Raw genomic sequence first — 27,612 nt, 5'->3', positions numbered from 1 at the left:
CTTGTTTTCTCGGGCTCCGACTAATCAACACCAAGTGACTTTTCTCGAGCCACTTCGTACTCGCTTTGTTCTACACAGCCACTTGCAAACGGAGGTGGGGACCTTCAAGAAATCACAAAAAGGAGGAAAACATACCCAGCCCGTCCCACGTCCCCAATACGTTGTGGCTTTGGGGCTGTGCAACTGCAGCGCGGCATCGAGCCACCCCGTCCCATCGGAGCTCACATTGACTCCTTCTGGAACAGGCCAAGCGCTGCTGCTCTCGTGACAAATCTTGCGCGAGTGCCTCTAAGATTCCCATGTGGTTGTCGGGTATGTTGCAGAAAGCTTCTCGAGTCGATCCACAGTGGAGTAGACCCGGACTATGCTCACTCGATTATCTAGTTCAATTATCTAGTTCCATTCTCTGAAGGGTAATTTAATACAATTAGAGAAGAAAGAAAGGGGAAGAACCGATCCCTCAAATCCCGCAGAGGCTCCGTGACTATTGTACGTCAATAGAGTACTCCGTGTGTACATAGTCTTCCCGTAAGTCTTCTCGCAGGCGGGTCTCTCACACATCCGTCGTACTCCACCGGACGGTGAAAACTGGAGACATGTAAGAACTACGATCGCAACTCGCGGCATGCAAAGAAAACCCGGTGCCCCAATGATTGCAAGCGTGTTGAGGCACCACACAACGCCATGCAAGAAGCTGGCTTCGAGGCCGCCTGCTCCGTCGATCTCTCGACCTTCGTCGCACCAGCCCTGCACAAACCCCGCCATCCTGCCTCCTCGTATGACCCTCCGTATCTCGAGGCTCGTCCGCCTTTCCTCGTTGCTTTTCCCATTCATGTGCCTCTCGCATCCTCCCTAGTTCCCGCGTCCATGTATGCTTCTATGTATGCGTCGTCCAATATCGTCTCGCATCCTGCACGACCCTGTCCTCCCACCCGCCCTCGACCAGCGGCCCGAGCACCTCGACTGGACTCTGTCCCGCGTCGAAAACCGCTCGGCATGGCAAATCGAGCGTCAGGTTCTCCGGGTTGCCCGCGCCGATGAGAGCCTGCAGCGTCTTCTCGGACGCCAGGTACACCAAGCGGCCGATATGCGCCCAGTAGAGCGCGCCCGCGCACATGGCGCACGGCTCCCAGGTCGAGACCATCGTGCACTGGGCCAGATAGTCCCAGGCGTAGTTGTCGGCGGCATTGCGGGCAAGCTCGGCCTCAGCGTGGCGGACGTGTGACAGCGACAGCGACGACATCAGCGGGGTCTCATTGTCTGGGGCGAGCAGGAGGGCGGCGAAGGGCCGCTTGGCGTGGAGGTCTTGGGCGGATTGTTGGAGGGCGAGGCAGCGGGCAGCGGCTTGGTCGAGCTGCGCGGGCGTCAATGGGACGAGCGACATTGTTGGACAGATGGGTGTGGCCCTGGTTGAGACTCGGGGATAGTGGGTTCGCGAGATCGGTGGGAGAGCGGGCTACCTGGAGTTAGTGGCGAGGCAATATGGTTTCCTGACTTATTTGTTGGGTTGTGTTTTTTTTTTCTCAGCGCCGATGCGCACGGCGGCATCCGACGAGAGGAGGAGCGGGGGAGTTGGATCCCCTCTTCCGATGAAGATCCACGGTCTGATGCAGGTCATGTATTGATAGGGCTCTATGTACAGGGGTATTGACGGTATGTAAAGTAACCCAGATTGCCCAACTAGAAAGCAACAGAGAAAAACAAACGAAAAAAAAAAGATATTATGTACAGTCGTTCTATCATGGGATCTCGTTACTCGGGCTAGTCGTGGCCGAAAGGCTTGACCGCGGATCGTCGGGCTGCTTGGACCCGTGCAAGCGGTGGTGAAGTTGGTACTCCGGGGTATCACACATGCGAGCCTGGCTGTCGCTATCCGCAGGATATTGGTTCGGGTGGAAGGAGAGATCGACGAAATCGGACAGGTCGGTGGGCGCGGAGTTGCTGCCGCTCGCCTCCGCAAAGATGACCAACTTGCCGAGGATGGCGTATTCAAGCTTGAGCTTGACGCTGTAGACAAAGGCCTTGAGGGTGACGTGAATATCGAAGAGGCCGGAATACTGGACGCCGATGATGGCTGCATCCATCAGGATCATGGCCAGATTGACGACTAGCAGCTGGACTAGAGTGCCGCGGTAGTGGCCGCGCGGGCGGAGATTCAGGAGACGCACAGCTTCCCAGGAATAGATGGCGGATAGCACGGCCTCTTGCAGGGAGAAGGCGATAAGCTGGATGCGTTCGAAGATATTGAAGGCCGGAGTGAAGCGGGCCGATTGATTGGAGTGGGAGCCGAGTTCGAGCACAGCGGCGGGGATGTGGAAGAGAATGGCGTCGACGATGATCATGGCGAGGGTCCAGCGAAGGACGCTTTGGCTGTGCACGACGAGATGGAGTCGGGACCAGAGCACGAGGGACTGCCCGGTCACCATGCCCACCCAGGCGATCAGCTCCATCGCGACGGGGAAGAGGTTATCATAGATGTCGTAGATGATGAGGAGGTATCCAAGGCCGAAGGGGATGATGCTGAAGGAGGCGATGAGCAGACACCAGAAGTAGCAGCCGCCATAGCGCTTGAAGGTCGCGAAGCAAAGAACGATCAACTCCAGGGCATTGTACCAGGCGATGCCGATGAGGCAGGCCACGGCGGTATGCTCTGCAAACTGATTGACGGCCCGTTCGGCAAGGCCGAATCCGCTGCCAGAGACATTGGCGCTCGTCATACGGGCATGTTCTCCGTCGAATTGAGGAAGGTGGTCGAGAGTCCCCAAGCGAGGAACAGAGGAGGAGGAGGAAGAGAAGAGTGAGGTTACGAGAGAAGCATATGAGAAGCGGATGGCTTTGACGGGAGTCAAATTGGTCAACCGACACTAGAGCGATCAATTAAGCTGAATTATCGGGGTCCGATACCTGACCAGGCGATTAGAGGACCCCTAGGGAGGAAAGGAGAGGAGAGAGAAAATCTATAGCATGTTGCTAGAAGTGCGGAGAAAGATATGAGGCGAAAAATAGGTACAGGAGGTGGCGGAAAGATAGTAACCGACCCCGTCCAATGTCTCGAGTACAATTGGGCCAGACGGCAGTTTCGGTGGAGTCTGGAGATGGCGTAAGCCTGCAGAGCACGCGACCATTGGTTGAGTCGATGGGAAGTAGTTCGGACGGGCAAAACGCTAATTGCAAGTCCCCGATAACGGCACCGCTAAAAGGGGAGGAAAGGAGGAAAGGGGGGGAAATGAGAGATAAGCGCCGTGGCCCATGGGTCTAAGGCTTGGCTTGGTCGATAAGCGCTACAGAATGCAGTCTTCGACTCCCATCATGCCGTTTTGATGGAGGCCCGATCCTCCTGTGACTCCCCAATAGCAGCCATTGTTCGAGCCGATAGCGCCAGATCCCCTTCTGTACGCCACCTACTATATGTGATTGGGGCTCGGTAATTCTCAGTGGGAAACTTCTACAATGGGATCTTGGCCAGTGCGCTCGGAGATAAGACCAATGACGGCTGCTTCCACGTTACTAACCCTGTTACTAATGGAGTGTTCTTGGGTCTCGGCCAACCACAATGAGCACCAACACCCAACACCACCAAACCAGCAAACAACCAAATCAGGTCCAGGCGAGGATAGAGTTTCCTCATCCGTCATACCCAAACATTGGTCATTCAATTTCAAAGCATTTAGCACCAAGTCGGTCAGATATCAAGTTTAATGAAACCCTAATTGCCAACGATCGCCATGTCTGACCTTTGGTTCCCCGGCTTCTGGAACTATGAGCGGGGGGAATCTCACTGGCACAACGACCCACTGCAACAACGGTCAAGGGGTGGTAAAAAGCACCGCAAGAAAACCTGCTAAAATAATTTTTAGATATCTTGAACTTGAATCATAAAATATTCATCGAACTGTAACAGAACGAGTCACGATGGAAACTGCGCGGCAGGGACTAAGGGAACAGCTCATGTATAGGATCCAGAGTGATTGTAGTACTGAAAGATATTACAATCACGAGAAGAAGATTTATACGACTGAAGGCAACAATCATGAGTATGTCCTATTGGGTGTTAGGACCGAATTATATTAATGATAGGATCTAAGCTCATGACGTACCAGGAGGAACTAGGAACTGGCCATATCAGGAAACTTATATAAATATATTCAGCTCTTCGCATTTAATATCTTGTTATAGGTTAGAGCTATCATTCAACAGATTATTAATTTAGTAAAGGAATATACGACTAATAAGAAGAAAGAGCCAGGGGTTATTAGCAATCACTTCGTCAACTGACTTGCCGCTCTCAACTCATAAATGTCTTCGATCCTCTCGATAGATCTGAGCCTATATAAGGGCAAGGGGATCAATCAACGATACGATTGCGATATATAAACTGTTGGAGTTGGCCTAGGTACGTATCTGACATATCTCATACGTCAACGACATATAAGTAGCAGTGTGCAACACATGTCTTCTACATGAACCTAATGTTAACAACACCTTTGTTCGCCAACGACCCTAGGCCTGCAGCTCTACATCAACTGTGTATTTCGATAATATTGTTGAAAAATAGAGAACTGTATAACCATAAGACAAACTCTACACTCGTCGTCCCATCTATCCCAGACATATGTCCATCATATTTAGTGTTGTATCCACTCTATCCTGATAACAACGATCTCTCCTATCGGTTAGATAGTTGATATGTGTCGCCCTCACTAGCCTCCGTGTGGCAGGCGCTCCGTCTAAGGAAGGGTCGAAGCAAAGGCAGACAGGCTTCACATGATTAGGGAAGTTAGATCATGAGAGGAGAGATTGGGGGAAGAACTACCTGAAACAATGCCAATATTTGTCTCTACTGCAGTCCATGTGGAGGTCCGATGAAAACCCACGTTACATCCACCGATGGCGTCTTGTATGCTTCCAACAGCCAATACTGCGCCTATTAGCACGGCAGAAGAAACAAATGGCGATGAAAAAAAGTGTTACATACGATCCTCCCATTGCGAAAGCTCCAGATAGCGCGAGCTTATGAACAGTGTTTCGTTGAATTCTCCACACATAAGGCAGGGGTAGAATCAACAAAGCCCAGTCTGTGATGACGTTTGGAACTGTGTTGCCTATGAAAAAGGAGTTGATGTTTACACCGCAGTGGGCTGTAATAAAATAATCCCAGAGCCCCCGAAGAGGTATGCATTGAAAGACGGTCGATGGTATCTGCATGGTATTATAAGCTTAAAGATTCATCGCTGTGGTAATAGGTAATGAAGCGGCCTTGCACATACCACACCAAGCCCCCAGGCCGTGATGAGGGATGCCAGGATATATATTGGTATGCGGATATTAGAGGTGCCGAAGATACGCCAGAAGAATAGTAATATGGAGTACTTGGTGCAACAGAGAGATAGCGTTTACAATATTTCGCAGACAAAGAGATTGATATAGAAGTGCGAGACGCCCGATATTCCCCAGCGATAGATATGAGTGCCGACGCCTCTTGGATCCAGGTAATCATATCAACCAAGTTTTCTGTGGCTAAAGCCTGGTATAAAAGCAGTCAGAAAAGGAAACCTTGCAAGCTAAAGAGGTACTCAGAGCTATTCGGAGATCAATGGAATTCTATATCAAGAAAAGTACAGATAACATAGTCATCCCACCATAATTTGACCTTAGAAATATTCAACCGACAGTACAAGCGCAGAGCAACAGCAACTATTGCTAGCCTGTAAGTGACTGAGCACGTTGCTCTCAACTGTGTTTGATGGGAGGCATTAAGATTGATACCGGCCGGCGGAGTCAGATCCATACTGGAAGGAATCGAGGGGAGAGGGGCTGAGCTATCAGGACATTCACTGCAAAAGAACAAAAGGATTAAGAGACGGAGGGCTCCTGGATTAATATACTCCAAAATCTCGTCTTTCCACCCTTGAATTCACAATTGTACCTGTGGTTGGTGTTCCTGGCTTCGACCCCAACTCGCATCCCGATCGCCAAGGGTTGATTCGGAGCGATCGGGGCGATGCTAATTAAAATAAAACACGTCAACCCCTGCAGGATGGAAATGGAAATTTCTGAGTTGCTCGTTAGCGCTAGAAGGAATCCATCTCTTTGTGAATGGATCGAATTGGAACTACGCATTATATTCGGGCGAGATCCGTTCTTCGGCCGGCTTGCCGGCTTCCCTTTTAGCACACCCCTCATTGGAAACATAAATATCAGCGAACTTCAAACCATGACTACCATCCTTTTTGTTCCTGGAGCTTGGATCACCAAGGCTTTCTATGAGCCATTCCTCAAAGCGCTCACGGTTGTCGGCTTCGATGTTCGCTACGCAGACTATGTCTCTTTAGACCCCAAGGATCCGACCCTAACTGACTGCCAAGCTGACACCGAGGCTATTACTGCTATGCTTCGTCCGCTCGTAGAGGATGAAGGGAAAGATGTATTGCTCTTCCTGCACTCCTACGCTGGCATGCCCGGCGCGGCAGCGGCCACTGGGCTAGCCAAGTCGCAGCGGACTCAGGAAGGCAAAGTTGGCGGTGTCGTTGGATTGCTTTCCCTAGGAGCCTTCATCGTGCCCGAAGGACTCAGTTGTGCTGGTCTCCAGGGCGGAAATATACCCCCTTGGATTTTACTCGACCAGGTCAGTGTTCCTATGTTTGGCGGCTATCAAATATGGACGACATTGCTCTTCAATTTTGCTGACCCATGAACAGCCGTCAGCGAATCTCAATGTAGCTGATGACCCGATCAACAATTTTGCTGCCGATGTCGACCCAGCGATGGCCAAGTCTCTGACCGCAAATCTCAAGCCACATGCGACTTTGCCTTTCATATCGCCCCAGCCCCATCCGGCCTGGGCGGATGAGGCGCTTCGGGGACGGTTGGCATTCATTGTTACCACGGAAGATCGTGCCGTGCCAAAGGAGGCACAATTCGGGATGATGGCGGCCACGCAGCAGTCATGGATTGTCAAGGAGCTGGCATCCAGTCACTGTGGTCTGTTCTTGAATCGGATCGACGAGACAGTGGCATTGACCCAGGAGATACTTGGTCAGATTTTGTAAATTAAACGTGGATTTCATCTCGCAGAAAGCAAAGGCTATATGCTTGGCCGAGGCTACAGCGCGGCTAGTTGCCTGAATCTTCAATTTTTTCTTCCGAAAGAATCCCTTCAATTCAATATTCACCCTTCGATCCCTATTCCCTCAAACCCAGTCATTGCGGACGTTGGTACAGGAACCGCGATATGGCTTCTTGACGTCGCCCGTGAACTTCCCACTGCAACCCTCCATGGCTGGGACACTGATCTGTCCAATACCCCGCCAATTCAATGGATACCCAGACGACTCACTCTCAACCAGTGGAATATCTTTGCCCCCGTACCAGAGCATTAACCTGGCAAATTTGACATCGTTCACCTCCGCCTTCACATTCTTGTGGTGCAGAACAGTAACCCGGTTCCCATCATCCAAAAAGTAGCCCGCCTACTCAAAGCTGGTGGGTACATCCAGTGGGATGATCTCAACTACCCAGACACCCATGTGAAAAAGGCTGACCCTACGCTGAAAACGCCCGCGTTCGACCGTCTGCGCCATTCGTCTACTCGAATGGTCGCCATGAGTGGGTGTTGAATTTGCCCGCACTGCTAGAGCAGAGTGGGTTTGCCGAGCCTCGATTAGATCATTTCCAGGACCGCATGGAGCTTGCTACGGCAAACGCAGAGCAACGTTTGGCGACTTTGGATGAGATTTCACTGTCCCTGGAGAAAAAAGATATGGCCGATGATGCGAAGAATGTCCGACAACTGTTAACACATGTTTCGATGGAGGCAGTGCATGGCGTGGCTTTGTCGATGCCACGAATTGTGGTTATCGCACAAAAACTATAATATTCAGTTGACGTACTCTTTGCGATAATTTGTCACCCATGACATGTAGTAGTTCAGTTGAGCTGACGCCTTCATCGCTGGCCAGCTAGAAGTGCGAAATCATGACAACCCACAGGCCAAAAATCGAAAGAAGCTTCAAATAACTTTTATTTGGTAAAAGCCTTTTTCTTGTTAGATATTTTGCCAATTAAAGGTTCTGCAGCCATTACTTCATACCACTCGTAGCTTGAAGCGATACCGTCTGATACTATTATATGGGCGAGATGGCAACGATAGCTGTAACTGCCACGGACGCACAGAGATCCTCCCCTGACAGAAGACCAACAGTAATCCACGTTACCCAGTAGTCCACTTCGATGTATGAGGATATTGCAAAAAGGGCTGGCTGGTGCTTAATTCTACCCAGAAACATGGCACAGAGGACTGATATGCCAGAGGATGTATCCGCGCTGTCCGCTAGTTCGTGCTCAGTGCCAAACGGGGCGAAAGATTGGCGATAACCAAGATCAATGCCGATGTCAAAGATCTGAACCGGCGAATTGACAATTTTGAAAAGACAATCAACACTTTATCAATAACTTTGTCATTGTCCACCTCTGCGACGACTTCTCGACTTCCAAGCTGGAGACTGGCAGCGCCGCATGGTCGAGACTGACACCGAATATCCTTAAACAAGCGACAATCGACAAAAGGAAAAACATGACTCTAGCAGGAAGGGCTATTCTCGTGATCGTGGCGGTAAAGCATGCTTGATGGCGTGAGGTTTTGGGCCAGGTTCCGTTTATACGGGAAATGTCGTGGGGAGTCATGTTAAAAATATATCTTGGTGAACTCGTGGAAAATATCCACTGAAACCGAAGGACTAGAATGAAAGGCATTGGAAATTAGTAACTTTGCTAGCGATTCCGGTTCAAAATAGAGGTAGACAACTGATCATTGTTTCCCAGAAAACCTTTTAGGCCCCTCAGTTTTGCTGGGGTCTTAGAGAACCCATCATCTCCGTATTGAGTTGAGCCTTGGACAATCAATATAAGGCCGACATGTATAGAGAGGGTGTTATAATCCGTGGCTACTCGAATTGAACCCCTGGCCTGTTGCAAACTTTCCTGTTGCAAACATTGAGAGCAAAATGAACGGCCTTTCTTTCGCGGAAACTGGAGTCATCTAACGATCGCGACTTGTGCGGGAATTCCCGACTTCCTACTATGATTATACGGCCCCGACCAGCGTTTACTTCGGGCAGCCAGTGCTTGAACCCATTTTTGTTAGAACCATTCAGGTATGTCCTAAAACTTGCAATAACGGCAAAAAATACCCTTCGTAGTGCTTGCGTGATTCGAATACCAGTGAATAGACTTTCCTCTCCTGAAGTCTCAGAGTGAAATGAGCATTCTGGTAATCGCTGCTTTACGGCCCAGTGCCCACCTGGCGTCAAACCCCTCTTCTTCCCGTGTCAATGCAACTAGACACGGGGATGGCTTAGCTGGTCAGAGAACAGACTAAGGCTTTTTACTAGCGTTGGACCAGGATAAAGTTTCAGGCAAATGTTTTAATTCAGTTGGAAATGTGTTGGGTCGATAGAGAATATGGAAATCAGGACGTTTTGTGGCCAAAGAAGAACTGTTCTCCAGGCTAGATGATAAATTGACTGTGGGCAAGACAGGGCGTCATGAAGCTTCAGTCTTTCCTGACACAGTCCGTTCTTGAAGCCAGCGATATTGTGCAATATGGCGCTGGCTGGCTCCATATTATGGGACTACTTCTCCGTACAAAGATTCCACACATGACAGGTGCCAGGGCTTCATATTACTCTCGTAGAGCCATGAGAGAAAGGTAATCGTTGAACATCCACGCCAATTTCCTTATACCAATGATAGGATATTATTTTATCCGGATAATTGTTAACACGACTCAAAGAAATGTAGGACCCACAGGTACTTTTTTGAGTTTTCAAAAGCCGAACTCGAATGACTAGCGCTCAGCCTCACTCACCATCAATTCACGGAGACGCCGCCACCGACCCGCATCTCTGGGTCATAGTTGGATCTAGTGAGAAGGGGCTCCATCATAGCCGCTGACCAGAATATCAGCCGTTCCGGGGGCAAAAAGCAAAACTTCAGGGTCTTGGATTACTCGACAAAGACCTGACATGTGAAGCCCGCCCATCTCCGCGCGTAATCACGCAGAGGTGCTACGGTCCGATCTCAATCGGCCCGCAGTTCATTATCCACGGGCAGGAGAAAGTGTCTTGGATCGGCCGGATGAGTCGGGAGAGGCATCTTGACCGGAAGAAAGAGTGAGTTTCCTGCCCAGAAAATGAAACACTGATATACTTCGTAGTGCGGCGGTGCCCGGAAATGATTCCCCAAGACAGATGAGCTTGACCCAAGCCCTTGACCACGAATAACTTTATTGGATAGCAATGAGCTGGGTCTCCTCTTCTTTTCCACTTACTATGACCCAATGAAATTACTGTCCCATTACTGCCCCGACAGTCAAGGATAGAGAACATGTATGACTAGTGATTTATTATTGACAAGTTTACGTTAAAGTTGGTCCAGAGAGACAATAAATGCCTGGCATGGGCAGATTGCCTCATCCAGGAACCAGCGATCAAAGCCAGACACAGGGCTATTGTTTACGAGATCCACTTTAGTTTTCTCGGGCTGGGCGGACGTACAGAACACAGGTTCGTTCCTGACCCAAAGAAAAGCTATGAACTCCGTCGATAGTACTCCGTAAAATCTGCGAAAATGAGTGAAAAAGTGGATCGACCCGTGATTAGGATCGAATACGGAGTACAGAGTACAGACTACGGAGTAGGCGGGAGCCATTCAGACGCGGTTATCGGAAATGAGCCCAGCTGAGCAGGACGAAGGGGGCCTGAAAGTCAATCGAAGAACCCGTGCCCTCATTGCGGGCGCCTTTTCGCACGGATGATGTCGTTCTCCATCCGTCGAAGAGGTCTGGATATTCGGAGTGGGGCTAAGATTGGGATTGTCGGGCTAGTTCATTGAGAAATCGATTTAGCGGCTACGGGGAATTTCCGGAGTGTCCCCGGGGGTCGTGAACCGCGCGAAAAGGCATGGAATCTTCCATGCACGTGGACTGTGTCCGTGAAGGCAAGATGCATCGATGGTCAGAGAAAACGTTTGGAGGTTATACGACCCTGCATTATGGCTTGCCGGGTATCCTTCCCCGTACCTCTAGAGGGTGGATGTCTGCTAAGACTATTGAACGATAATGTCAACCAATCAAAACTCTGTTTATAGTGTACCATCACCGCCAGCCATGATGCAGGTGGCTTCCCCCGAAGCTTCGGGCAAATGAGCCATAGGACTGCCGGGCAGGTGGCCTTCGGGGGCATCTATGGTGCTGCAAGTGGGAGTGGGCGAAATACGATCTGGAAAACAAGATCAAATAATGATTAGGGGAAAGGAGGAAGTTTGGTTAGATACTTAGCCCACCAAGGCGAATGGGGTTATCGTGCTGACCATTTCCGAGACAACCTCAGGGATTCGCCACGGATTTTCAGGGCCTTCTGGGGCAAGTACGGAGTACAGGGACTTTTTCTAGGCGCTGTGGGTGTTGGGAGGTCCCTGAATGCTGAGCTGGGGTGGGCCGCGGTGGAGTCACGAGGGCCCACGTGTGCGCCCATTGGTGCGGACGCGGTTCCCCTGGCTCTTTTCGGCGTGTTGGCATCAACCTTAACCACTCAACCACCGTCTCTTGCTCGGCATTTCATTGCCCCCAGTGGACGCCACCAAGCGACGATCTCTTCATGTCCCTCCCTGACTTCTTGTCTCAGAACTTTGAAAATATAGTACACCGAATACTTGATGATGACGCCTATCGATTGTACATCCCGATGTATCCCGCTAATGAGGCCTGTGAAAACCAACAGAGGAGCCCGGTTGCTCCCCACCTCGCAGCCAATTATCACAAAGTCATACCCGACAATTGACTCAAAATTGTGTTATTTATTTATTGCCGGACGGGCGGAGCTCCCACGATGGCGCCGCGAGTCTGGCCCAAGCTCGAGATCGGCGGCACCATCGACTGCTGGGACGGAGATATTCGGCGGTGCTAGGCCCATATAAGCTCGCGCTAGCCAGCCATACCGCACGATCGAATGATGATAAACCTTAAACAACATCCACCTTGAGGATATATCTGCAGATCATAATTTGCATGCTTGCATCGCCTTCAGTATGGAGCGGGCATCCGATGATCTCTAGCTCGATGATCCCAAAGCAGTGATGCGTGCCATCCGACGATGCAGTGATTAGGTTTCGATGATTTTCCGCCGATACTATTCTTTACTGAGATTCATGGTGGCAGGGCTGGTATCGCAGTTCCCGTTTATACCCACATATGCCCATCCCATGAGGAATGCAGATTCCAGGAAGAGATAGCACCATATCCCTTCTGCCTATCCCTATCTGTCATGAGAGCTTTTCATGGAAAGACCCTGGGCCTAGAGAGCCCACAAAGACTCCATTCTGGGCATTCCAGGACCCTCCCAGCAAACCGGATTAGGCTTGACACGCTGGAGTTCCACTCGTAGCTTCAAAAAAGTGAGAAGCCGACTAGCCGTAATATTACTTGTTCGACTCCCTTGATACGGAGCCGACCCGCCGGGGCAGATTGGCAGATGGGTCTATTGGTCAGCACTTGCTAGATGTTGCAATATGGAGAGACAAAAGTCAGTCATCAGGGAAAGTTGGATGATGGTGAGAAGGGTGCTTGGCCTCAGTATAAAGCCAGTACCAGCTGCACTCCGTAAACCTTCTTCTTTCCACACCTCAGTCATTCCCTCACTACTCCCTTGGATCATTCCGACTCCAGTCATTCTTTTAAAATATCCAACATCTTGATACCATCACAATGAAGGTTTCCTTTGCTACTCTCCTCACCATCGCGGCTTACGCCTCCGCCGCCCCCGCTGGCCTGCCTGTCCTGTCCAACCTGTCCGGCCTGTCCGGTCTCTCTGGTCTGACTGACCTGACCAGCATCCTGGGTCTTGATGGCATTTCCAACACCCTCAACCTGGGTGACATCACCAAGGAGCTCGACCTGAGCAACCTGCCCGTTGTCTCCAAGCTGGCTGACCTCACTTCCCTGCTGAACCTGGGCTCCTCCTCCACCGGCAAGAGCGGCAACACCCCCATTGCCCAGAACGGCCACCTTGTCCAGAACCTGGGCCCCGAGCTCAACAATGTTCTGACCATCACCGGCCCCAACGTCCAGACCCTGCTCCTCGAGCTGTCCCCTGAGGTCACTGCCCTCGTCTCTGGTCTGGGCCTCCCTGGTCTTGGTGTCCCTCTCGGCTCCATCGTTGCCTCTGCTTCCTCCCTAGGTGACCTTGTCACTGGCCTCGGCCCTCACGTTGACGGCCTTGTCACTGTTGTTGGCGCTGATGTCGGTGCCCTCCTGGTTTCCCTCTCCCCCGAGGTCGCTGGCCTCGTTTCCGGCCTTGGTCTCCCCACCGTGGGTGTCCCGGTCGGCACTATCGTTGCTACTCTCGGTACCTCCCTCAAGCGCGACAACGTCCCCGCCGCCGGTGAGATCGTCCAGGACCTTGCCCCCGAGGTCAAGAACATCCTGACTGTCACTGGCCCCAACGCCAAGCAGCTCCTGATCAAGCTTTCTCCTGAGGTTGCCGCTCTCGTTGACGGCCTCGGTCTGACCTCCATCGGTGGCTCCGTTGGCTCCGTTATCAAGACTGCTGGCAACGTTGGCGACCTCCTCACCGACATCTCCACCCCCGTTGAGCAGCTCCTGATCGTCACTGGCGATGACTCCTCCAAGCTCCTGATCCAGCTTTCTCCTGAGGTCGCCGCTCTTGTCACTGGTCTCGGCCTCCCCTCTGTCGGTGTCCCCGTCGGTGCCGTTGTTGCCACCCTTGGCAAGAACCTGTAATTTAGATAAGCAACCTTTTTTTCTGCTTGTCTAAATCAGGAGGCCTTCGTTTACGCAGCAATGGATAGCGTTTGGGAGCCTTGTGTGAATACCCCCCACAACAATTCTTGTGCATATATTGGGTTTATTGTATGAATTTCTAATGACAGAAGTGACTGTCTTCCTGTCTTCCACAATTACTTTTTTTTCCCCGTTCAGTCAATGACATTACATATTTAATGCTAGAGATCTCATGCTCTACAGCATCACTTGAATACTCATCTATTTGTACATTATTCGATGATCACATGTAACCGATATTAAGTCCACTGCCTTATTGACATCAACGAAGTTTATGCTATAAAGTAGGTAATCCATTAGGTTGGTTGATTCGCCTCGCTTTGTGCTAATGTGGTGTGCCCACCACTGATCGTGCCGCGCCTTTCCAGCCTTGTTTCTAATGCAATATGCAGCATCGGTAGCCAATAGACTGGATAAATCTGAACAATCCCGCGACCGAGCTGCAGCGTGACGTCTCGCACAAATGAATAAAAAACCCCGCCTATGTGCATGCTATTTAAGGACCTTGACTACTCATCGGTCCTACCGCACAACACTGTATATGTCCCCTGTGTAGCTCTAGGGCCCACGAAACATACGAATCATACAAATTCACATACGGATCGAATATTCTCCCCTCCCAAAGCCTATATATCAGAATGGCAGCCTCCGCAAACGTGATTGTATTTGGTGCAGCTGGCGATATTGGCTCTGCGACGGCCCTGGCGGCCTACCAACAAGGGGCAAAAGTGACTCTGGCCATGCGCGATACCTCAAAAACTATCCCGAGACTCAAAGGCATTGTTGCGGAGCGAGTCCAGGCGGACCTTACAAAGCCTGAGACCATCGACACCGCCGTTCGACAGAGTGGGGCCAAAGCTGCCTTTATCTATGCTTGCACAGGAAACTCCGAAAGTAATGGTCTGTATGATAGCATCATGGCGCTAAAGGAAGCGGGAATCGAGTCCGTTGTGCTGCTGAGCAGCTACACAGTGGGTGATAGCCCGCAAAATCGAACACCAGATGAATACGCCGCGTGGTTTCCTGCGCAAGTTGAGATCTCGCTGGAAAAGGTGTTTGGCAAAGATCACTATGCAGCTGTCCGACCGGCCTACTTTGCTAGCAATATTCTCTGGCTGAGAGAGGGCATCCTGATGGGAGAAGTGCACCATCCCAATCCTGGTGGGGAACACGATTGGATCGCGCCGGAGGACATTGGTCAAGTGTGCGGGATGATCCTGTCTCATGGCATCAAGGAGAACCCTGTTCTGATGTTGGGAGCCGAGCCAATGACATTCCAGGACGCCATCGCCGTTGTCTCGAGGGTCCTGGGCAAAGATGTCAAGGTGACCCAAATTTCTCGAGAGAGCGCGTTGGAGAATATGAAAGTTGGGGCTGAAGAGATCTTTGCGAACTGGTATATCAAGTACATAACGGACGACGCAGGGTATGAGTTCCGACACCCGGCCGCGGCGAAAGCTGCAGGGACTGTGTTGAAATATACTGGCAAGAATCCACGGTCGTTCCAACAATGGATGGAGGAAAACAAGACGAAATTTTAGGTTTGCATATACCAGCTCATTGTCATATTTCTACTGAAGGGCCCACGTCAGCAGCATTGCCTCCCAGAGAAAGAAATCTTGGGGTTTCCTGAAGTATACTTGGCTGGCGCTCACCGGAAGCCTTGATTCTACTTGACAAAAAGTTCTACACATCATGAAATGGAGCAAGTTTTCTTCAATAATTGAGCAATAATCAATACATCTAGATTCGAAATCCATGCTAGATTTTACGCCGAAGAATCACTGTGGAAACCCTAAGTTGAAACACCCTTTGTTGAATGCAGTAGTATACACACAAGGGCGATTTCCCCAATTCTACCAAGTATGATTCTTAAAAGGATAAATATACAAGCCGAGTAGCACAGCAGAGGACAGACAGATCTTTTTTATAAATGATCACTAATTGAAATCAACGGTGACAGCAATGCAGTGCACCATAGATAAAAAACACATATTGATCATGTTTGGACAGCCAAAGTCTAAGCTTTCCTTCAACAGACTGTTCGAATAGGACACTTCGTCAGTATGGGTAGGACCGAAGATTTGTCGCTTCTTGGAAACACAGGTGCTAAGCAGATGTATCGCTTCAGAATGCCGACCGGTAGATGCCAAAGTGAGCGCCAGGTTCGTCGTGATCTTTAGTGCGTCTTGATGGTCGGCACGAGCTTCATCATCTTGCGAGTCTCCATAAACTGAATGCCGAGCTGCTCTGCCTCCTGCCACTGTTCTGCCTCTCGATAGATTACTGCTTAAGTTAATTGCTATCAAGCGTTTCGTCGTTCTCGCTCCCAGTAATCTTCAACCGGCACTCTCTTGACCTTGATACCATTTCCCTTGCTTCCATGATATGCAAAATGTCTCCGGAATACCACGCGCCTCTCAAAAGCCCAGTAGCCCACTGTTGTTCGGATTTTTGGGATTTAGGTCCCTGTAATAACGCTGATTTGACTTGTGGAAAAAGGGACTAAAAGACTTCCCACTTTGCGAATTTACCAGTCGGAAGTTCGGAGTAAAAATTGTGTATGGATTGCCTCTTCCATTTCTCGAGTTAGCCATGAATTCTCCAGCCTTGTGTGTATCGTGAGCTGTACTAGCCGATGTATTGCGACAATCGTAGTGTTCTTCCAGATCAAAATCATTAGATGGTTGCGTAGTATGGTAATATCATAGTTGAATATCTCATCGACGGCAAGTTCAGATGAGGTATCTCCTCCATCCTCACAGGATCTACCTTGGTCCCTTCTCAGGTATGACTTGTTATCTTCCTGGCTCTCTTAAGCTTGAAGAATGTTTCCTTTTCTTTCAGAAGCTCAACAATTCTTCCAGAAGCTTCACAATATCGTGCAATAGGTAAGATCACCACCGCATTGCATCGAGATTTTCCAAACTATTAGTGATAAACTTTTTCATAGATGATATCCAAAAAGACTTTCTACAGTAGCTTTGAGCTGTGAATTCCTATTTACAAAATTATTGGATGAAAATCAAGATACTAAATGATCAATAGGGCCATGAGAAGAATTACATTCCCGCGGAAAAATGTCGACAAATACAACCCCCTCCTCCGGGCGCGTCTTCCAAAAAAGTCATTTAGATGCTTAGAAGCCTTACCCCATCAAATTCAGAGATACACGGGAGTCACTATATGAGCAGATCATAGCCACATCGGGGCATGCAAAGCGGAAGGTCCCATGGGTTTTTCTGGGTGATATTGATAGGCACAGAAATTCCTTCTTTATCGCGTAGAGGATTAAAAATATTTCTACGGTGATTATGGGTTGGTCTGTAAAGGGCTATGATTGGAAAAAACCCAACCATCCTGCTAACTCGAGCTTCAGGTTGACAGGTCATATAACTAAGAATAGTATGGAACGGAGCGTTTTTTTGCTAAATAGACGAAGAGCGCCAATAGCCTCCCACTTCATGCCCAACCCATGCCGCATATAACTGCCGGTATCTCGGTAATTTCCCGATCTCTATACCGTTGAGGAAGTCTTCCTCTTTAAGCCTCATCGGAGTTTGCCAATGAGCCCTGGGACCAGTCCGACGGGTCGGATGCCTTGCAGATCTCCCGGCTAAAACACGTGGCGGCAGTCCAGGTGCAAGATGATAGCTCATGCGTAAGATCGTAGCTTGAGCAGTATTCGAAAATGAATAGGAAGTATTCAAGGGAATCAGGTGCTTACTTCCTCTGCTTATCAGAACCGCGTGGCCATGCAGCCTGCTGCCAGCTGGATCGGGGACCAAAAAGGCATACTCCACCTACCATTTATAGACATTCGACGCGAAGCTGCATAAAAACATCTCCTATGGATTCCAATTAAACGCGATTGGGAACGGGGGTGCAGAATCGAGGCCCACTTAGACATGGTCTCTCGGTCCGTATCAGCCAAGTAACCGTGCGCCCGAATCTGTCTGATAATAACCAAAGCTCGTATTCATGCAAAGTAACGTCGGATTACGAGAAATGGCAAGTTTTTTATTGCTTATTGTTAATGCTTTTGGCCCCATCAAGAACAGGTGTTCTCCATTTTCTTGTTTCGATCAGTCGATTCATTCGATCCCAGATCGAGATTGCATCGTTCCTGAATTTTCCATGCTCCTTTCCCCCCTTGGCGACTGTCCGCTTTCCTGCCAGGTACGTTTCCACCAGGGATAAAATTTCCGTTGCCATAGTTCTATTAATTTAATGCGAATTACATCCGGTGAGGTGAGCAAACTATTTGCTCCCTCTTAATTCTCCACTTTCTCAAAACCGACGATAACTACATCCGCTCCCAATCTCGGTTTCTATTTCTGAGCTTCCGTATTCTGGAATGACAGTTGTGCTCAACACTGGCCTGCCTAGAATTGGATGACGAACCCGCCCCCAACCCCCCAGTGGGGCCCCATTTTCAACAGGTTATACTTTCAGCTTGGTCTGCCGATATTGCGGTCAGCCGGAAGGCCATTCGCGCCCCGTTCGGTGCTTTTTCCTAGCACAGACTCTGTGGCTATGGTGGATGATTCTGCTCCTACGGCATACACAGCCGGTGGAACACGATGGCACGCGTAAATTCCTAATCACTGACTGAGTCAAGTAGCTCCCCGATCCAAAGGTCATGTATATAAGGTCTCAGGGACATCTCGGTGCCCGGTAAACAATCGTGTCGAGTAACCCCGGTCGACCCACCGTTCTGGCACTCCTGCAAGGTTGATCGCCAAGACAAACATCGCAATGAAGGCTTCCATGCTGTCTTTATGGTGTTACTTTGGGCTCCTCTGGACTCTCGCAGCGAGTGCCAGTATCCCCCGATACTTCGAGAAACACTTGACCACCCGTCGTCACTTGACTAGTGCACAGGTCCAAGAAGAACTCGGCACCCTTGTCTCCAAAACAGCCACCATCTTCGGGCCGAATGATAGTCGTTTCCCCAATATTACTTCTAGATGGCAGGACACTTTTAAGCCACACATTCAAGTCGTCATCGAACCTGGAACCGAATCCGATGTTGCAACAATCGTAAGATCTACGACAAGCTATCTCTCCAAAAAGATCAATTCTTTGTACTGACTGTGATTCCTAAGGTCAAATACTGCAATGAGAATAGTATAGAATTTCTGGCCCTCAATGGTGGTCACGGCCTGGCAGCAAGTCTTCGTTCATTCAATGGTATTCAAGTAAGTATGTGGCAGCTCAACAGCATCACCATCCAACCTAGTGGGAAGTCAGCCTGGTTCGGAGGCGGCACCATTGTGGGTCCAGTCATCGAATATCTTTGGGACAAGGGCTATGTCACCACCACTGGCGGGTGTGAGTGCGTTGGGATGCTAGGCGCCGGTCTTGGGGGTGGTCACGGTCGATTTGAAGGCTTGTACGGCTTGATTACCGACAACATCCTGCAGCTTAACGTTGTATTGGGCGATGGGTCTCGCATTCGTGTCAACTCAACGAGCCACAGTGATCTTCTCTGGGGCATGAAAGGAGCCGGTCACAATTTTGGCATCGTGACGAGTTACGAGATGAATATCTATCCCCGGGGTCCCGAGACCTGGCACTACCACAACTACGTCTGGCGTGGCGAACATTTGGAGCGTGTTTTCAATGCTCTCAATCAGTTTCATGGCGACGGCACGACTCCCGTCAATATGGCCTTTGAAGTCGGAAGTTTCACCATGAACACCACTATAAGCAGCGATGAACCTGTTCTCTTTTGGACTTTTACCTATCGCGGTGATGCCGAGGAGGCAGAGAAACTTCTCGCTCCCTTCAACGCTATAGAGTCAGTCTTCGATGTAGTTGGTGACGTGCCTTACCCGAAGATTGCCGCTGCGCAGGGCACCGGCATGTACGACCCCATCTGTGAGCATGGAAAGTTGCACGCGACATCGACAGCATTTCTGCGGGTCTACAACCTGACGGCCGAGCGCCTCATCTATGAGGGCTTCAAAAAGCGCGCGGTCCAAGACGCAGAGCTCGCAGCCGGCGCGACCATCATGCACGAGGGCTACGCGACGGAGGGAGTCGAGGCCGTGCCGTCTGCGAGCACAGCCTACCCCTTTCGCGCGTACCGGCACCTAATGCTCTTCGACACCGTCACGGCGCAAGGTGATACTGCCCGCGAGAAAGCAGCCTGGGCCTGGGCCGCCGAGGTTCGCGACCAGTGGAACGCCGGCCAGCCGGACCTCCCCGTCAACGCCTATGTCAACTATGCTATGGGCTTGGAGACCCTGGAGCAGCGGTACGGCCATGAGAAATGGCGACTTGACAGGTTGCGGGGCCTCAAGGCTCGGTATGACCCCCAGAATCGCTTCCGCTTCTATAACCCCATCGTTATTAAATAAAGTCGGAAAAAGCGTGACCTATTCTATTCTTCTTAAAACGGGACGGCAGTTTCAGTCCTGTGGCATACGGTTGTGATCATAGATTATCAAATCTCAATTTACTATATTATTAGCTACCAATCAGCCGGCTAGTCAGCGACGATGCCAAGAACCTGAAAACATGTTCTTCAAACTAGAAGATTGGCTTTCAACGACTAGAGACCCAAGTTAGTTCCTGAGTCTTACAGGATAGTCCATGTGTCTTATTAAGGGAAGCAGTTCGGTGCAACTTCGCCGTATCCGTTACAGAGTACTTGAGTCTAGTCCTGACTCTGCTGTCAATTATCGCGGATTCCGAGGTAGGGTGTCCATTCCAGGTCTCATGCGGAGGTTGCGCGGCTCTTCGTCTAATTTAGTTTTCGGGGGTGTCCGAATCTGCAGCTACGTATGCTGGAGAATTGCGTTCATGTGGCCCAACATGTCAAGAAGGAAGACTGCATAATACGGGCGAGACCCACATATCTCCATGTGCGTCAGGATATTACAGGGATACTCGATTTGCTACGTGTTTTGTATGGTATCCCGGGTATACTCGGAACCTAGCGCCGTAACACGCTAGACAGCGAGGTAGGGGATATTCGACATTCCCCCGCCCACACACTTAAGATAGTTCGGTCACCCAATACATCACTATATTGAGCATCTCGTTCCATTGGATCCTAGCTTTCCTAGCCGATACCGTATCCTACTATATTGACACAACATCCTAGCACTGCCACGACTGTATCAGCAGAAGGCGAATACGACGAATACCAATATTGTATTACATTTACAGAGCGCGCAGAGTGCGGCTCGGCGGAGTATCAACCTTCTGCTGATCAGCGTAACTGTGCTTGTCGCTGTTTGTCTTATCTCCACGTGTCCAACCTGCATATACGGATGTGGCAGAGCACTGCAGGTCAAATTTCGCTTTGAAGAAGTATCGCCTAGTACCCGTATATCAAATCCCCATTATCGCAATCCCGGTTGCACCCGCCCGGGATTAGCGACCCTCTAGAAGGGCGGGTGGGGGGCAGAACAAGTGTTCATAGTTTTGCATTAGTATTGGGGAACTTTTCAATGTAAGGACCTAGTTTCGTGACGATTAATGTCTTCTAGCATGGCGGGTGGCCTTGCTTTCATGCATGAAGCAACCAAGCATCTCAGCTCCGGGCCGCCGTGGTAGGCGATATTGTTTTACAAATAGGTTGGCCATCTGGCCTACCAAAATCATCTCCTCGTTTCTATGCAGGTAAGACGGGACAAGGCCCGGAAGGCAACTTGAAATCTTAGGATAGCCTGCCAAGCTAATGCTGTATGCCCCTCCATGCATGTATCCCCTCGTCTGTTGCGCTCGGAAATACCCCACCAAGAAAATGTCTATGAACTAGTCTTTAGCCGATAAAGATGTTATAATAGAGATAAACGCCATGATAGCTCTGGTCTTAAGGCTTCACTCCTACCACGAGAGCCCTTTTCCCTTCTGATTCTCCCGCCATTGGCTCTCCTGGGCATTTCATATACTACCACTTGTCTTTTTCATTAGCGACCTGAAAATCCCCGAATCTTCCCATTTCTCATAGCCCGGAAGGTCTCTCTGACTCTGCCGCCATGGAAGCAGTCAAAGGGTACAACAAGCCAACCCATGGCGTATTTCGTTTCATTCCAGACGCATGGGTTCCCTACGCCGAACTCATGCGTCTCGATCGCCAGTCCGGCTTCTGGGCTTTCTATTGGCACTACCTGATAGGACTTGGGTTTGCCATCAACATCCCCCCATTCTCCAGTGACCTTGACTTAAAAGACATTGTGCACCTCGCCGCGCACTTGGGGCTATGGACTACCGTCTTCCGTGGCATCACCTGCACATGGAACGACAATCTAGATCAGGACTTCGATCGGCAGGTCGCTCGCTGCCGAGTGCGCCCCATACCACGAGGCGCTGTCTCGACAATGCAGGCGCATTTCTTTACCGCAGTACAGATTGCCGTTGGAGCCTGCATCTTGTATCCATTCGGCGAGTCGACGCTGGTCCACGCCGCCGTAGATGGCATCCTCCTCTTCATCTATCCCTTCCTGAAGCGCTGCACAAACTACCCCCAAGTTGAGCTGGGATTCGGACTGTCTTATGCGATATTTTTAGTGACTGCAATGGTCGGAAAGGATCCGCTGGCACCTCTGTTGGACTCCTCGTTGGATTTCTCGGCTCGCGTGTCCAAGGTTGTTGAAGCGCCGCTGGCCCAGTCAGCGGCATGCCTATACGTTGCTGGTATCATCTGGACTGTCATTTTTGACACCATTTACGCTCACCAGGATTATCTTGATGACCTGAAAGCTGGCGTGAAAGGACTCGCCGTACGCCTCGGAAGAAAAGGAACGAAGCCAGCCTGCTACATAGCGACTGCCGTTCAGGTCTACTTCCTCGTGTTGGCTGGCCAATTGGCAGATTTCGGCATGTCATACTACGCTATATCATGCGGTGGAACGGCGCTCCTGTTGGCAAGGATGATCTGGGTTGTTGATTTGGAAGATGGCGATAGCTGCGCTTGGGCGTTCGGGCCTGGAAGCGGCTACGTCGGCACCGCTATCTCCGTTGGGTTTTTGGCCGACTTTCTTGCAAAGAAGTACGGATTCTGACCGATTTTGTCAGGTCAAGTAGTTGATTGTGGGGCTTGAATTAAAGAGAGGTAGGAAGTATGAAGCAAAAAATTTGACATCTGCTTCAATCGATTGATTGAGAAGGGAGAGAGAACGTAAAGGCGTTCTGACAAAGCTGGAATCATTACCAATTCGGTTGAAATGAGATACAAAATACAGAGGATGACCAATACACCATATTAAGTACTTGGAATCTTTTTTATTTAGACAAAGGAGGAGGTATTTGTTTACCTCGACTCCCTAGTGGCCTGGATTGGCCTCCCAAGTCTAGATATCACCAATGAACGAGACATTATACTGGAGGCAATATGAAGATACCAATTATATAAATACAAATCAATAAGCATGCGGGTGACAGATACTTGAATGAATCCTAACACCATCCGCGGAGCATGGAGATATACAATCTGTAAACATACGAGGAAAACCGTTCTTCTCCGTTGAGAAAATTGCGATTTCTCTACAGGAAGACCAATGCGCTTCTATGCGCTTCTGCTTTCCTTGTAAGGATGGTTTATTGAATGCCTTGCAAATAGAAAATAGGAACAGATTACCACCATTGTGTTTCAGTATCAGCAAATCAGTCAAAGCTAGCGCTGACCCTACCTCTTCTCTTTTGTGCCCCTATATTCATGAAAGCCCCGGACTCCAAATATGTGGTATCATAGCCGATACGGATAGTAGACCGCGATGGATCAAGCCAGTCATTCTCATCTTCAAGGGCCGTTTGAATCCACTCCGGGTCCGACGCAAGATTTTTCATGCTCTCCAAGTCATAAACCCAATACTCCAATGCGACATCGCAGTCATTCACCTTCCAACCCGGCCACACTTGATCCACCTCAGCCTGGAAGGCGGCACCGACTTTGGTATCTGTCTTTTGCTAACCATCCCATGATGTCAGTAAGCCCTTCTGGTCAAGATAGTTGAATTCTCATCACTTACTACTGCATATTTCAAGATATTATGCTTCTTCATGATAGGTACCGCCCGGGGCAGATATTGGTTAGTGAACCAATGCATAAAAGCTTCCTCAGATACGCCATCTTTGCGGTGATGCTCCACTGTATACTTGATAGCACCGCCCGTGGCTTTTCTTGGAGAATCAGAGGTCATGCCGTGCAGGGTCATTTTGACTGTATTTGATTTGAAAAGTAAGCCTTCTTTCTCACCCGACTGTAGTTATGTGCGGTGATCGAGCGGGAGCATGGAATTGTAATCACAGATTAAGCAGTGGACAGGGCGAGCTGACGGGAACAGAGACGACAGTGGACCAAGAAAGAGCGCGATTAATTTGTTGGGAAAGCTCCTTTTCTAAAAGGTGCAGAGGCAGGCAAGTTGCATATAGCCACACTGATAGCTGTCAGCTGAGATGCAGCTTACATTTTTTTGGGGTCCATAGAATCAAAATGGACATGGCACTGCGCCTCACAAAGCCGCAGTCTGAGACGTTCCACTGTTACAGAGGGGAGGGGGAGGGTGGGGGACTTTTTCGTGTTTATTGTTGCATAGGTTATCGGGACAAAGACATAGTACGAATGATGGCTTGTTTCCGATCATCCTAATTAGGTGTGCTGTTCGAGGTACGGGTCCTCGTTGTATGTACCGTAACAGTACGGAAATACGGTACACCTTGTACACGAGTTCCATCAAAGCCCCACTTTCCGGATCCCCAGATCATTTACTCCCGCCCCTCCCGCCCACCGTGATAGTGGACACTCCTGTCTCAATTCTTGGTCGAGCAGCCAGTTCACACTTGTGTGGTTACTGGTTGTCTGACGATTCATTCCATCCAATGTCTGAGAAGTCTACCTGAGGCCATTGTACTCCACACGCTGCATGTCTGAGGTCAAGGCAGATTGGAGGCAACTTCCCAGATAGGCATGTCTGTATACGTGCAAGCTTGCATGAAACGCAAATGCCGAGCCTCGTAGCCGATTACCATGAATCCGACCAAGTTCCAATTTTACTCAATTTTCATGTGATTCTGCGGCCGGTATTCCTTTAGTAATCATCTGACATATGATCATCGGATAGTCGTCGCTTGCGCATCTCTTGTGTATAGGCTGTTGATTGTACCAACTGATCTTTCTACCAACCCATGTCGGCTTCTTCTTCAAGTTGCCTCCCTCATTGACAACTCATCAAAATCCCAAACACTAAACTTGAAACCCCCAATATTTGACGACTTTCCTCAAAATGACCATTTACGCGATCACCGGGGTGTTCAGTTCATCTCGCAACTTGGCAACAAGAAAGCGACTATAGATTTGGTGTCACTGGGCAGCTAACTTGTTCCTGATTTGCCTTTCTTTTTTGCTACTAGGCTTTAATTTCTGTGATTTCAGAAGTTCCAGTATATTTCAAATGCCCTCTGTTTCCCCAGAATGAGATCACATCAGTAATTCACAACTCAGACTCTTCGTAGTAGTCCGGCTCTATTAAACGCGAAATTGGTGATGTATGTCGAGCACATGGATCTGCGTACACTTAACAAGATATAAAGGTCATTATGTTGGTCACCCTCGTACTGTGGCATGGTACTATGCCTCATGAGCGCAGCTCCCCGAGGCGTGATCCATCTATTGTATGCGATGTCGTCGAGATGAAAATGTGAGAGTCACACTGTCGCAATTTCAAACCATCAGCTTATCGAAGTATGGATAATTACCCCTGTCGAAGTGCAGCACCCAGCAGCAAAAGCAGTTACCACTGTCTGAGTCATCATGAAAGCGGGGCGGGTGTCCTAAGTAGACGCAGGCGCGATCCCACAGATACTAATGTATACATAGAGCAATGTCTTAAACTGAAGGATGATTCCGAGTCATTCGAGACTGTGATCAGCGGCGAGATTTACCTCCGAATACGGCTGTCGTCGAGCGTCGTGGCTCAGGCCTCCTTGGACCGTACGCCTCAGCCGCGTCATCAGGAGATCAAGTTATCTCCGTACGCCAGTCCCGCGGATCGTCCAGGAACACGAGCTCATACAGAGTTTGCCTTCCGAAGCCAGATTCTGAGTCTGTTTCTTGGGCGTCTTGGCAATCTAACCCAGAACAGAATATGCCCGACATGGAGAGGGGTAACAGGAGCTGGAAACTTGAGCCCCTCACCTGCAAGATAAGGGAGAAAGCAGACGGTGGTAGGGGTTACCTAATCGTCAACAAATCAGCAGGACCCATCATGTTTTAAAAAGAGCCCTTTTTGAGGAAACGACGTTGCACTACATGATACGAGACCGCCATGTGTGTATGCGGATATACTTCAAGTTTATTTGCTCATATGTCCATACGTAAATCATCAAGCTGAGAACACCAGGCCTCAACCACCAAGTCTTCTAATGGCCTATCCAATTGACCACAGCATCCTACAAAAGATCTTCTGTATTCCTCTTGATGCTTTCCTCCAAACTCGTCCATCCGTCCTGGCCCATGGCCCGCAATAGAGCCTCGGCTCGTTGGCGTGGCACAATCTCGCTCAAATCCTTCTCAGCCCGAAAGTCGGCGGGAAAGCTGCGGCTCGGATAGAGCTTACGAAGAATGGCCAGAACACCGTCCGCATTCACCGGCTCGGCGAAGGCAAAAACACGCTCAGAGTGGACATCGGGGTGAATGGCGGCGGCAACATGGAGCAAGGCGGTATCTTGCACATCAATAAAGTACTCTGAGAACCAGATCGGTGGCTGTTAGTCTCTCTTTCTTCTTTAGTGATTTACAAACGTGGGGACCTACGTGGTGTAATGCCGCCCAGAAAGTTGTGATTTCCCTTGAAGAGCTCGGAAACGAATGCGGAGGTGGAGGGGTGACCTTGGTTGGCGACATCGAGGCTTGCGCCGAAATTGATATTGGGCAGAACGGCGTTCAGAGTAAAACCGGGCTTTTTCTCATCCATGAATTTCCAAGCTTCTCTTTCCGACAAAGTCTTACTGGCAGCATAAACAGGCAACGCGCGCTCCGGCTCATAGGGTGGGTCGGCATATGCCGCCTCCACAGCTTCGTCGTTCCATGTATCGGCGGTCACCTTTACATGGTTGTTAGGCTCGGGGATCAGGACGGCATTGGAAGAAGACGTGAGGACGAAGCGCTTTACGCTTGGCTCCTGAGCGGCTGCCTCCAGCGCATTGATAGTTCCTGCGATGGTTCCAGGGATCACGTTGTGAGGATTTGGGTCCAGGGAAAATATCGTTGCTGAATGGACAACTACCGAGACACCCTTGACAGCTTCGATAAAAGCACCTGAGGCCCCCATATCCGCCACAGCTACCAACTCGAAATTACCTGAACCATACTTTTGGTTGAATAGCGTAGAAACCCAAGCATTCTTTTCAAGGCTACGGGTAGTCCCTCGTACCTTATAGCCGAACTTTAGAAATTGGTCTGCGATGTTGGATGCAATAAAGCCATTAACCCCTGTAATGAGCACCGTTGAGCCTTGGGGAACGGCATATTGTTCGATTGAAAGTGACATGATGTTGATTAGTGGTAGGGTAACATGTAAGTGAAGCGCAGATAAAGGAGATGCAAATGCAAGAAGTAGGAGGTAGATTAGTTAAATATAAGTAGTGGTTGTACCTGAGCATTCAGGGAGGGGAGTGTACCCCGCTCCCGTGGGCCCCGAAGGAAATGGAAATAAGTACTCATCTGCAGTGCGCAATTTTGCTTGAGTCACACAGAGTACACAGAGTCTGTCTGTCCTTTGGATTCTCTGTCCTATACTTCC

The 27,612-nt window shown here is 49.8% G+C and overlaps 10 protein-coding genes across 10 annotated transcripts; 5 read left to right on the top strand and 5 right to left on the bottom strand.

Annotated features, from left to right (window-relative positions):
• Window positions 1-877: 877 nt before the first annotated feature.
• N7462_007779 (nucleoside deaminase) lies at window positions 878-1,384 on the bottom strand (the record flags this gene model as incomplete). The annotated part of the gene is made up of 1 exon (XM_057079497.1): window positions 878-1,384. The coding sequence occupies one exon, from the start codon at window positions 1,382-1,384 to the stop codon at window positions 878-880; it is 507 nt and encodes a 168-aa protein (XP_056932167.1).
• A 355-nt stretch (window positions 1,385-1,739) lies between these two features.
• N7462_007778 (uncharacterized protein) lies at window positions 1,740-2,717 on the bottom strand (the record flags this gene model as incomplete). The annotated part of the gene is made up of 1 exon (XM_057079496.1): window positions 1,740-2,717. The coding sequence occupies one exon, from the start codon at window positions 2,715-2,717 to the stop codon at window positions 1,740-1,742; it is 978 nt and encodes a 325-aa protein (XP_056932166.1).
• Window positions 2,718-6,214: 3,497 nt separating this feature from the next.
• Window positions 6,215-7,049, top strand: N7462_007777 (alpha/beta hydrolase; the record flags this gene model as incomplete). Its single annotated transcript, XM_057079495.1, has 2 exons — window positions 6,215-6,625; window positions 6,699-7,049. 2 exons carry the CDS (start codon window positions 6,215-6,217, stop codon window positions 7,047-7,049), a joined length of 762 nt encoding a protein of 253 aa, XP_056932165.1.
• A 141-nt stretch (window positions 7,050-7,190) lies between these two features.
• On the bottom strand, window positions 7,191-7,526 carry N7462_007776 (uncharacterized protein; the record flags this gene model as incomplete). Its single annotated transcript, XM_057079494.1, has 2 exons — window positions 7,191-7,469; window positions 7,491-7,526. 2 exons carry the CDS (start codon window positions 7,524-7,526, stop codon window positions 7,191-7,193), a joined length of 315 nt encoding a protein of 104 aa, XP_056932164.1.
• Window positions 7,527-12,760: 5,234 nt separating this feature from the next.
• N7462_007775 (uncharacterized protein) lies at window positions 12,761-13,795 on the top strand (the record flags this gene model as incomplete). The annotated part of the gene is made up of 1 exon (XM_057079493.1): window positions 12,761-13,795. One exon carries the CDS (start codon window positions 12,761-12,763, stop codon window positions 13,793-13,795), a length of 1,035 nt encoding a protein of 344 aa, XP_056932163.1.
• Window positions 13,796-14,493: 698 nt separating this feature from the next.
• On the top strand, window positions 14,494-15,396 carry N7462_007774 (NmrA-like family protein; the record flags this gene model as incomplete). The annotated part of the gene is made up of 1 exon (XM_057079492.1): window positions 14,494-15,396. The coding sequence occupies one exon, from the start codon at window positions 14,494-14,496 to the stop codon at window positions 15,394-15,396; it is 903 nt and encodes a 300-aa protein (XP_056932162.1).
• A 3,217-nt stretch (window positions 15,397-18,613) lies between these two features.
• N7462_007773 (FAD-binding oxidoreductase) lies at window positions 18,614-20,220 on the top strand (the record flags this gene model as incomplete). The annotated part of the gene is made up of 2 exons (XM_057079491.1): window positions 18,614-18,898; window positions 18,964-20,220. 2 exons carry the CDS (start codon window positions 18,614-18,616, stop codon window positions 20,218-20,220), a joined length of 1,542 nt encoding a protein of 513 aa, XP_056932161.1.
• Window positions 20,221-21,849: 1,629 nt separating this feature from the next.
• Window positions 21,850-22,875, top strand: N7462_007772 (4-hydroxybenzoate octaprenyltransferase; the record flags this gene model as incomplete). The annotated part of the gene is made up of 1 exon (XM_057079490.1): window positions 21,850-22,875. One exon carries the CDS (start codon window positions 21,850-21,852, stop codon window positions 22,873-22,875), a length of 1,026 nt encoding a protein of 341 aa, XP_056932160.1.
• A 601-nt stretch (window positions 22,876-23,476) lies between these two features.
• On the bottom strand, window positions 23,477-24,027 carry N7462_007771 (EthD domain-containing protein; the record flags this gene model as incomplete). The annotated part of the gene is made up of 2 exons (XM_057079489.1): window positions 23,477-23,779; window positions 23,842-24,027. 2 exons carry the CDS (start codon window positions 24,025-24,027, stop codon window positions 23,477-23,479), a joined length of 489 nt encoding a protein of 162 aa, XP_056932159.1.
• Window positions 24,028-26,260: 2,233 nt separating this feature from the next.
• On the bottom strand, window positions 26,261-27,360 carry N7462_007770 (uncharacterized protein; the record flags this gene model as incomplete). Its single annotated transcript, XM_057079488.1, has 2 exons — window positions 26,261-26,556; window positions 26,625-27,360. 2 exons carry the CDS (start codon window positions 27,358-27,360, stop codon window positions 26,261-26,263), a joined length of 1,032 nt encoding a protein of 343 aa, XP_056932158.1.
• Between the last annotated feature and the right edge of the window lie 252 nt (window positions 27,361-27,612).

Source organism: Penicillium macrosclerotiorum, assembly GCF_028827735.1.
Source record: "Penicillium macrosclerotiorum strain IBT 26536 chromosome Unknown utg000007l_segment0_segment0, whole genome shotgun sequence".
NCBI lineage: Eukaryota > Fungi > Ascomycota > Eurotiomycetes > Eurotiales > Aspergillaceae > Penicillium > Penicillium macrosclerotiorum.
This window is presented reverse-complemented; position numbering and strand designations above follow the sequence as displayed.